The sequence below is a fragment of the Loa loa genome (genome assembly GCF_000183805.2).
Source record: "Loa loa unplaced genomic scaffold supercont3.30, whole genome shotgun sequence".
In the NCBI taxonomy this organism is placed as follows: domain Eukaryota; kingdom Metazoa; phylum Nematoda; class Chromadorea; order Rhabditida; family Onchocercidae; genus Loa; species Loa loa.
The window spans coordinates 50,219-60,875 of NW_018108210.1; the positions used below are offsets into that span (position 1 = coordinate 50,219).

The 10,657-nt window shown below is 33.4% G+C and overlaps 3 protein-coding genes across 3 annotated transcripts in view; all 3 read left to right on the forward strand.

Annotated features, from left to right (window-relative positions):
* The window catches only part of LOAG_16942 (hypothetical protein), a gene marked incomplete at its 5' end in the record, with an annotated part of 6,822 nt that extends 2,974 nt beyond the window's left edge, over positions 1-3,848 (forward strand). Inside the window, 11 exons of the mRNA XM_020449596.1 lie at positions 13-205; positions 662-760; positions 832-964; positions 1,112-1,209; positions 1,292-1,380; positions 1,625-1,762; positions 1,841-2,041; positions 2,196-2,303; positions 2,551-2,625; positions 2,826-3,026; positions 3,639-3,848. Of these exons, the coding sequence (XP_020306841.1) occupies positions 13-205; positions 662-760; positions 832-964; positions 1,112-1,209; positions 1,292-1,380; positions 1,625-1,762; positions 1,841-2,041; positions 2,196-2,303; positions 2,551-2,625; positions 2,826-3,026; positions 3,639-3,683 (1,380 nt within the window). The 3' untranslated portion in view covers positions 3,684-3,848. The remainder of the gene's footprint in view (positions 1-12; positions 206-661; positions 761-831; positions 965-1,111; positions 1,210-1,291; positions 1,381-1,624; positions 1,763-1,840; positions 2,042-2,195; positions 2,304-2,550; positions 2,626-2,825; positions 3,027-3,638) is intronic.
* Positions 3,849-4,452: 604 nt separating this feature from the next.
* Positions 4,453-5,850, forward strand: LOAG_09315 (hypothetical protein; the record flags this gene model as incomplete). The annotated part of the gene is made up of 4 exons (XM_020447905.1): positions 4,453-4,590; positions 4,789-4,975; positions 5,247-5,473; positions 5,621-5,850. The coding sequence occupies 4 exons, from the start codon at positions 4,453-4,455 to the stop codon at positions 5,744-5,746; spliced, it is 678 nt and encodes a 225-aa protein (XP_020301909.1). The 3' UTR covers positions 5,747-5,850.
* Positions 5,851-7,064: 1,214 nt separating this feature from the next.
* LOAG_16943 (polyphosphoinositide phosphatase) overlaps positions 7,065-10,657 on the forward strand; it is an 8,343-nt gene continuing 4,750 nt past the window's right edge. Inside the window, exons 1-8 of the mRNA XM_020449597.1 lie at positions 7,065-7,376; positions 8,054-8,178; positions 8,375-8,515; positions 8,760-8,994; positions 9,281-9,391; positions 9,543-9,759; positions 10,172-10,274; positions 10,368-10,517. Coding sequence (XP_020306842.1) covers positions 7,175-7,376; positions 8,054-8,178; positions 8,375-8,515; positions 8,760-8,994; positions 9,281-9,391; positions 9,543-9,759; positions 10,172-10,274; positions 10,368-10,517 — 1,284 coding nt within the window. The 5' untranslated portion in view covers positions 7,065-7,174. The remainder of the gene's footprint in view (positions 7,377-8,053; positions 8,179-8,374; positions 8,516-8,759; positions 8,995-9,280; positions 9,392-9,542; positions 9,760-10,171; positions 10,275-10,367; positions 10,518-10,657) is intronic.

The following is a 10,657-nucleotide window of genomic DNA, read 5'->3' on the forward strand; positions in this document are numbered from 1 at the left end:
TTTTCCATCCAGGGCGCAATTCTAACTGGTCCACCAGGCACTGGTAAGACACTGTTGGCTAAAGCGACTGCTGGTGAAGCAAATGTGCCGTTCATAACAGTCAGTGGTTCAGAATTTCTGGAAATGTTTGTGGGCGTTGGTCCAGCGCGTGTTAGAGATATGTTCTCTATGGCTCGCAAAAATGCACCCTGCATATTATTTATCGGTGTGTTTTTTACTATCTTTCTATTCTTTTAATGGTGATTCGTTGATTTAATAATAGCTGAAATAAGGTAGTATTAATCAAAGCTTGTGTATTGGATGCACATTCAGAATATTACTTTGTAATAAAATACAAGGCAACTAGCATTTGTAAATTTTATGATAAAATGGAATTACATGTGTACTGTATATATAATTGTATATATATATGTACTGTCGAATTGTTATTAATGACAATATCCTTTTCTCTAGTGATCATACAAATTAAAATTCAGTGTTTCCTTTTTACTACTTGATTCTTTTTACTAAATGTTTAATGATTGAATTCAAACTTATAGCAATAAAGAAGTCCTTTGAGGAACAGTTTTGCTTTTCAGCTTATTGTTTCAAAGATACAAGCATTGTGGTCATTAAAATTAAAAGGTTTCTTACAAAGCTAATTTGAAGAGTTTATTTGCAGATGAAATAGATGCTGTTGGAAGGAAGCGAGGTGAAGGCCGATTTGGCGGGCATTCAGAACAGGAAAATACTCTCAATCAACTGCTTGTTGAAATGGATGGTAACTAGTTTCAAATGATATCGTCTACAAAATGACTCTATATGGGAATATTAATTTCGAAAAATTTAAAGGTTTCTCTACTGAAGAGTCATCGGTTATTGTTATCGCAGCTACAAATCGTCCTGATATTTTGGATGCAGCTTTACTTAGGCCTGGTCGATTTGATCGACAGATCTACATCCCTGTACCTGATATCAAAGGAAGGTAAAACTTTGTGAATATCAGCTTGAAAAAGCTCTTCGTAGAAATTACAAATTCGGAAATTCACTATAAGAAAAGGAAGAGACAGATCAAAAACAAAGGAAGGCAATAGTGAAGAGTTATGTAAAAATAAAAGTTTTATTTGTTTAGGGCTTCCATATTTCGTGTTCACTTGGCGAAATTGAAGACAAATTTGGATAAAGTGGAGCTTTCAAGGAAGTTAGCTGCTTTAACTCCCGGATTTTCAGGTTTACCACATATCTGCATCATGATCATATCGAATTCAATACAAATAACTGTTAGTTATTTTAACTAAAAAATCATTTTTAGGAGCCGATGTTGCAAATGTCTGTAATGAAGCAGCGTTAGTAGCAGCACGTGATGCAGCAAATGAAATCATTCTGAAAAATTTCGAACAGGTAAGCATATACAACGAAATTATCGGTTTTTTATGTTCTATGTTTTTTTGGACAGTATAAAAATAAATTTTGTATCTCGTAGGTTTATTTTGCTCATCTTCCTGAATTTATACTAATGAAAAATATTTTTTATTTCATTTTATTAAATAAATATTTAAAGATTTCTCATTTCCAACTCTTTTTCTTTGCTCTGTTCTTCATTTAACTCTTTATTTAACTTAGTATGTGGGTCAATAAATTTTAGGCCATCGAAAGAGTTGTTGCCGGCATGGAGAAGAAAAGTCAGGTTTTACAGCCGGAAGAAAAAAAGGTAGTTGCGTTTCATGAAGCAGGACATGCGATCACTGGTTGGTTCTTAAAGCATGCCGATCCACTGCTAAAAGTATGTTTTACGCATAATTTCATGTTGTATACTACACTGTTTCAAAAATTATGACTTGGACGAAGTAAGCATTTTCAGGTCTCAATAATACCGCGTGGTAAGGGATTAGGGTATGCACAGTATCTACCGAAGGAACAATATCTTTATTCCACTGAACAACTTTTGGATCGAATGTGCATGATGTTAGGGGGACGTGTTTCTGAAGAAATCTTTTTCGGACGTGTTACAACAGGTGCACAAGATGATCTGCAAAAGATCACTGAAATGGCGTATTCCCAGGTTTCGAAATAATTGGAAACTTTTCTGATTCTGAAATAATTTTGAGGAAAGTAATGAAAGCTCTTCATTTGTACCGAATTCAAAATCTCATCTTTTGATGGGCCGTACGAATATCGATTCTATGTTTCCATATCACTAATTAACTCAATTACAGATTGTAAAGTTCGGTATGAGCAAGAAAATTGGTCCATTATCATTTACAGAAGGTTCAAATTTTCAAAAACCATATTCCGAAACCACTGCGGAGCTCATTGACCAGGAAGTTAGAAGAAAATCTATCCTTTGCATTGAATTCTATGTGTATAATGAAGAGAAATGATTGAATTGGCTCCAAATTTGGTCAAAACATATAATTATGACTAAGCCTTTCAGGGAAGGCAGACATGAAAACAGACAGAATGGGAAAACTGGAATTTGCGGAAGGTTATGGGTATACGTGGGATCCATTTTTATGGCTCTACCTCTTCGTTTTTTTGATTAATATTATGTGTAATGACTTTCTCATTTAGGTGCGTAATCTTGTCGATACAGCTTATAGAAGAACGTACGAATTACTGGAATCTAAAAAATCACAAATTGAAACTGTAAGTCATCAGCGAAGCTATATCCATAAGATAAATAGCTCGTTCGTATTTCTTATCCTCTTGAATGCTTAGAGTTTTTAATTTTATTTATATTTTTGAAATTCTTAGCTTCGTTAATTATAATTGTTTTCCAGGATGCTTTATTACATGAATAGGGTATTTTGTGTGTCTGTGGAAATTTTTTCTCCTTTTCATTTTAGGTAGCAGAAAGGTTGCTTCAAAACGAAATTTTATCTAGAGAAGATTTAATTGAGTTGCTGGGACCGCGTCCGTTTGCCGAAAAGCAAACTTATGAGGAGTTTGTTGCGGGTACCGGTGGTCTGGACGAGGATATCACATTACCGAAGGGTTTAGAATCATGGAATAAATCAAAAAGTTTGGAGCGGGATTCTGAAACTAAAGTAAGTTAATTATATTTCGTCAAAGGAATCTTTTGAAGTGAATGGGCAAAAACCTTTCAGTATCAGTGATGAGCAAAAATATTCTGCAATGCTTTCAAGTTCGACTCAACGGCACATCATCAAATAAGTATTAGAATTTTAATCCAGTTTACATATCACTGATCATCTGTGCAACAAGTTTTCGACGAGAGGAACTACTTGATGCTAATTTTATTAGTTGGTTTTAAAAATTGTATGCTTCATCGTGTTGTGAAGTGGGCAATAATTAAGTGAAGTACTGTTAAACACGATTAGAAAACGTTGATGTTTCCATACAGACAAAAGAGCAGCAATTTGCTTTTATTTTAATAACTGAACTGGATGGGATGTTTTCCGATTAGCATTGTAGAGATCATCCCGCGAAATTGTTTACTGTAAGTCAAATGGGGCGAATGCGTTAGCTGCAGACAGTTTACGGTTTAATAACATGAGTGATAGAATTAATTTTTGAATTTCCATTTGAATTTTCCATAATCTCATTTTTACTAACCAGCTGGTTTGTACCATCATTAATAACTAGTAATAAAACAATCTTTTTTTCAACACGATAAATTTTAATTTTATATGTTTTAGGAGAAAGCAACAGATGGCACGGACAAAGCGAATAAAGAACGGTAGAATTTAAAAAATGAAACCACCTTTTAGGATCTTAGTACAGTTTTGGAATTATCGTTTCGTCGTTTTATATATTCATTTCGATTATTGAGGTCAAAACTTCATTTTTTTAAAATTGATTTGTCCATTTTGGGGAACACTGCCAGTGAGATTTGCATTATTACGGAATTATTTATGTATTTGGTTTCTTCCTTTGAGTTCCAACAGATTTTATAGAACTGGTGGTCGTTGTTTTTTTCGTCGTTAAGCATCTTAATTTGTTTTGTGATGTCTACGCTTGTAATTCTACAAGGTTTTTAAAAACTTTTTTGATTACAAAATGTTGTCTTAGGTGGGACAATAAATTTGACGGGTTGATCACGTATTCAATTCACAGTTTACAAAATTTGGTTACAGTATTGCCAATTCCAGCATTGTTTTCATGCTAATATATGTTCCTCATTGATAGGAAGCATATATAAGCAATCGGTTCCGTCATTTTCCAATGTTGCGTTTGAGTGTTTTTTTTTGCCCTCTATGCAAACTTTGATAATTATGATAAAGTTTTAGCTGGAGTTACTTTTTATTTTTTTTGCTGTTCGAGCAATGTGTACTTTCAAATGGTATAGGAACCTTTTACTAATAGGATAGATTGGATTGCTGGGAAATTCTTAATTCGATAGTTTTATTAGTACGTAGTATGTGCGAGGACCGTTCTGTGTTCATTGAATAGTTGGATTCCATTTTGCAACTGGTTTTTGCCATCAACTTCATTGTGTCATCGGTTTAAAGAATGTCGCGGGGCAGTCGTGCAGGTAGTCGAGGTGGAGCTTCCTGTGGATTACGGGCGGTTGCAAATGCATTGGGTATTGCCCGACATGAAATGAGTACATATACAAAAGTGGTGTTGGAGTCACAACCTACTTATCCGGCAAGTTTTAAACAAATTTTCCAATTCGTCCGAAATTAGCTTCTAAAAAAACTGAACACGATATTTTCTCCCGGAATGTCGATGAAGCACCTGTGCAAATAGCTACTCCCAATTCTTGCCTTCGTATTCCACATCACTTGGAAATTTACATTTTATTTTGAAATACAGTGGGAAATTCACATCACAGTGGATTTGCAGTCGGTTTCGCAGATGGTTTTGCCACTCGAAAAAACAGATGAACTACAATACATGGCTGAGCTGCGACAGGAATTGCTTACTCGGTTTCACGAATCATCTTTTCATTTCGAAGTAAAAAAGCGAAATTCTGAATTTAGACGATATACAGATAAGTATAGAGAAACTGAAAAGGAAGAACTACGACCAGGTCATTATTACTTTCGGACATCTCTGTACTTCCCTATATTCTTAAAGTCTTAATTTTGATGTTTGCAATCTTTAGGTTTTCTTTCTTTAGGGACGATAAAAATTTCACGAATTTAAGGACAAAATATTTCTTCTTTTGCTCTTTCCTTTAAATTAATTGGGTTCGTGGGGCTATTCTTTAGTTTTTGTTTTTTGTGATTCCTCTTTGGAGCCCATGGAAAAGAATAAGGATGAAAATATAAAAGTCTTTGAATCAAAATTTAGCTCTTCAGATTGGTCACGACTTCCGGATGAATTGTGCTGGAAAAAAAAAGTTAGCGAACCAACCAAAAAGAAACGAAGAGTAACTGATAAAGGAGCGGATGAAGTCGTTGAAAAACTATCGAGACTTGAGGAGAGCGAGAAATTAGATAGTCCTGAAATTGAAACCCAGGAAACTATTGATGAGAACGATGAAGAAAGCGAAAAGGAGGAACAAAACAACGGAAATGAAGAACAGGTTAATGATATTGACTCAGCTATGTTTCGCTATGACTTTTTTGGGTTTCAGAAGTGTCAGCTCTTTTAAAAGTATTATGGGTCAAAGTCAGTCTTTTGTTCAGGGTTTCTCACAATTTCTCCTTCTAGTAATTTCACGGTATTATAGGAAGCGTTATCGGATGATGATTATCAAGAAGAAGATAATGATTATATTCATTCTTATTTCGATAATGGTGAAAATTATGGTGACGTTGGCTCGGATGATAACTTAGACGAAGACAATGCTTTTTAATCAATTCATATTGTTCATAAACTTGTATAATTTGTTGTTAATTATTTAAATGTCTTTACAAATGAAGTTTTCCTGTCATTTCTGGTAATAGGTCTCTAAATCTGTCTAGGCTGAAATCCTTCTCAGCTTTCTTTAATTTTTGACTTTGAACTGTAGAAATTTGGAAACTGCTTAATGTATTTTGCAGAATTTTGGGCAATAAATTCAATGAAAACATTGAATTAAGCTGTGTTGGCCATGAACTTTATGATTTGGAAGTATGTGACTTTTTTATTTCTGTGTTTGCGGAGGTATATATTATATATTTTTGTTTCCCTATTCTTTCTTTGACTTTGAACTGTTGAAATATATAACTGGGAACAAAGCTTTTGCGGTTAAAATGATTTCGTGCTGCATCATAAATTTATGATGACAAACGAATATGCCGTCGGATAGATAAAGGGATTTATTTGGTTTTCTAGAACTCCGATTAACTCATAATGTATTTAGTCAAAATCGGAAATTACGACCTTTTGAACGAAATGGCCTGTTATGAAAGAATTAAATCTGGTTTACTGGTATTTGAATAACGATTCAGAGATGTTGAGATATTATGATACATGAGAATTACGTGATACAAACAGTGAATAACTATTTCAAGATAATCTTTTCTGCTTATGAAATTCATTTTATCTCGGTTAATAAGTTTATTTTCGAAGATAAGGTAGAAACTGTTATTAGAAAACTTTTTACAAATATAGTTTATCCGTAGCTCAATGGGAAAGCATTTAAATTGCGTTTGACATTTCAAAGTTTCCAGTTTGCAGTTATCTCAGTTTATTCTTTGAAAATTCCATTGTAATTATGTATTAATAATAGTAGATGGATATGGTTAGATTTTCAGCTTACTCTCTCAGAGTTCCATTTCTTGTGCTGCTTAGCACTTTTAAATTGTAATTTATCACTTCCACCTGAAATTGATATAAGAATCGGTGTGTGGTCAACGTAAAAGTCTGCATTTTCAGATTTTAGCTAGAAGGAAGTGGTAAAACATTTGTTAGGTTTTATGTGGAGTGGATTTTCATTGTTATAAATCTCGAAATTTGGAAAAAGAATGTGCAATTTATAATTCAACACTTTAATTTTGGATTTAATCTGAGACCGTTTGTGATTATTTTTTAGTTGCACTGTTTGGCAGTTTGTTGACACTTAGGAAGCAAAACTCATGGGAAATGTCGGATTATGTTTGAGATGGATCTCTTTTTTTTATTCCGTATTTTTATGTTTGAGATGGATTTCGCAAAAATTGTAGGTAATGCAAATAGTTGAAAGAATAGATCAAAAACTCTTATGGAAAATTGATTTGCTTGACAGTATACATTTCGTAATTTGTGAAGAAATTCTGAAAATCTTTTGTTTTTCTTTCAGCCAAATAAGTTGTATCGTAGGATGGTAAGATTATGGCATTTGAGTGTTTTCGAAACACCAACCAATTTTTATATTGTTGGTTCTGATGTATCGAAGATTCGTTATCGGCTGCTGAAAATTGGTCGTTTGGGAATGCAAACATTGGACATAGGTGAAGCGGAGCAGAATTATTCGAAGAGTGATATCATGGAATTATTAGCGACTGTTTCGGAAGGAAGCTCTGGTAAGTGATTGTTCTGATATGAATATTCATCAAAGTCTTTCAGGAATTGTTTATATTTAGTAAAATATTTTATCATTACTCTTTTTTAGACTTGGATATTTCTTTTCTACAAGTATCCTACAAATTCCAACTTGTTTCAGAAGGGGAAAGTAAGGGGAAGTACTAGGCATTTGCATTTTATTGCTACATATGTTTTTAATTGGCTTGTAAGAATGCTGAAACAACTGATAGTGTATCGTGTACCAGCCTATCGTGTCATTTGTCTCTTTTAGAAGAACTGATATCACTATTGTCATAAGGAAATTAAAATGAGATGAACGATTAAAAACGGTTCAATATAGTTGCAGTTACAGAAAAAAGTTTGTAAGCTACTTTAATATATGAATTCCTCGAAGTAGTATACGTTAGTTATCCCTCTTTTTCTTCTTTTTTTCAGAGTAAGTTTTGTAACAATATTCCATCTAATATTTAATTTCAAAACTAAAACCTAACTGTTGATATGATAATTTGCAGCGGTTTTGTTTATTTGCGAATAAATCCTTCACTGATACTCTACGATCAGTTTGAATGCAAAAAGCTCACTGTTCTGGGATGTATCTGCAAGATCACTGGCTTTTTCTTTTTTAGATAATAATCAAATTCGATACAGTTGTTTACCAAAAATACTAGAATTACAGTTGTGTTTACTCAAAACGAGAAACAGTCAACGAGTTTTGATCGACGAAAAGGTTTGATCGAGCGTGTCTCTGATGCTTTCGGATTACTTGGAGCTGTGCGCTTTCTTGAAGGCTATTATTTATTGGTGAGGCAGTATCACTGTTGCTACTGTTCGACGGTCTTTTTAAATTTCTGATTTTCAAAATAAAGGCTAATATCGCATCTTTTTTGAAATAAGAGTTTCAGGAAAGAAAATTTTAAAAAAAGTCTGTGCATTATTTACGTAAAGTAATTCGTCTAAAATTACAGTCATCGCTGTTTTCACTATGCCATTTTTTCAGATCGTAACGAAGGCTCGAGTTGTTGCTACGATAGGCTATCATGAAATATATAAAGTTGAGGAAGTTGCTCTTATTCCTTTAGCAGCACAGGGAATCCCAGTTAACAATCCCGATGAATTGCGCTATCTGAAATTATTTCAAGTCAATTTTGTTATCCATTTTAATTTGTTATTTTGTAAAGTGATTGAGCGACTCTGATCTCCACAAACAATCGCGTAAACATCCTGTCGACAAAAAGTTGAGGGTATCCTTAGGTATATATGCTTAGCTAAGATTATAATAAAATCCAAATATAATAAATTCAGTTCAAAAAATACTTTTGGTCTTCTTAACACTTTCAAGTTCAACCTTCAGTACCTTAAGCGTAAAAACAGTCTTTCTGTAGTCTGTGGATTTGTCAACAGATTTCTACTTCTCTTATGTATATGACTTGAGCCGAACGCTGCAAGAAAATGTCTTGCAAATATCCGGCTGGCCCAAGTACAAACAAGATGACAGGAATGAAACTTGTCAATTCTTCCCTGATTCGAAATTTATCTGGAATGGCTATCTTTTGGAACCATTACGCAAAAGCGCTGTTAGTGAGCAGTGGTTTATCGAAGTTGTTCATGGATATGTTGGTTTGTTCATTGGTCTTTTGGTGTCTACATAGAGTACACTGGTACAAGATATCTAAAACGAGGTGCTAACGCTAGAGGTGAACAAAAAAAAACAAAAATAAAATAAAGTAAATAAAGTAAACATGAACAAGAAAATAAAATAAAGTAAATAAATATAGATTTATTGCTAGGCATGAGTTCTTTGTAAATTTATGGATTTGCGAATTCCAGATTAATCCTTAGGTATTGGCCCTTTTTCACAAAAAAATGAAATTAATTAAAAGTTTTTAATCGGTTAAAAGTACAGGTCAACAAATAATCGAATTACCGTGTTCTCGATTGTCATTAACTTTAATTGGACGTCGTTCCGTAGAGTACGCTGGTACAAGATATCTAAAACGAGGTGCTAACGCTAGAGGTGAGGTTGTTTTCCTTTTCTTAATTTCTAAAGCATAGATGGAAGGCTAGAAACTAACTTCAAGGAAAAATGCTCTTCATTTAGCTCTTAAAATTATTTCCAATGATATATTGCTTTTGAATTCCGGACAATTTAACAGTTGAAATTATAGGCCAAGTAGCAAATGATGTTGAAACGGAGCAAATCATTTGGGATACACGTTCTTCTCCTAATTTCACTACTGGCAAGTTTAGTTCTTTCGTCCAACGTCGTGGATCAGTGCCGCTTATCTGGAGTCAACATCCAGCTACTCGTGGTGTTGTTGGCAAACCGGTCATTTCGATTGACATCAACGAGCCACATGCACAAACTGCTGCTGCTCATTTCCGGTGTGATTTATTGTTTATAACAAGGAAAGGTGGATTCGTAGAATTCCTTTTTGCGAGTATTATGATGAAATGAAACCTTTTTCTATTTTAGTGTGGATTTAAGCAAGGAAAAATTTGTGGGAAAGCCAGACATTTTCATTTTCTGTATCTTGGTAATGAAAAATATTTTTTAAAAAACGTCTATAAGAAGCAAATAAAATAGTTTGTTAAGGGTAATTCGTTTTGGATTGGTCAGCATAGAACAATAATAGATATCACTTGTGGACAACACTACAGAGTGGATATTGATATTGCAGTGGAATTATCGAACGATTTTAGATCTTTATGATTTTTTTTTCGATTCCAATAGAAAGAGCCGAACATGTATGCTTAACAGTCAAGCCAATCATTAAAATTATTTTGATTTTTTTAGTGAACTGCGCAACAAATACGGTAACCCGTTGATAGTGATGAATTTGGTGAAAAGGCGTGAAAATAGAAGGCATGAGGCGCTATTGCATGACCAGTTCCTTAAGGTTTTATTTTCTTATGCGAATTTATAGTTTGAAATTCTACTTTAACAAATTTCTGCTCGGTAAAATGTAATTTTGAAAAAAAAATGATTTTAGGCTGTCAAGTATTTGAATATGTTTCTACCAAAAGCTGAACGGATCGCGTATTTGAGTTTTGATGTAGCTCGCTGTCATAAAACTAGAAATGTCTTGAGTAAACTTGAAGAAATAGGTTTACGATGTGTTGTTCGACATGGCTGGTTTCAGGTTTCGTTCGAAATTTTGAAATTTTTTCCGTTCTTCAAGTACTATGTCTTTATAATCGTTTAATTCTTATATATATATATATATATATATATATATATATATATATATATATATATATATATATATATATATATATATAT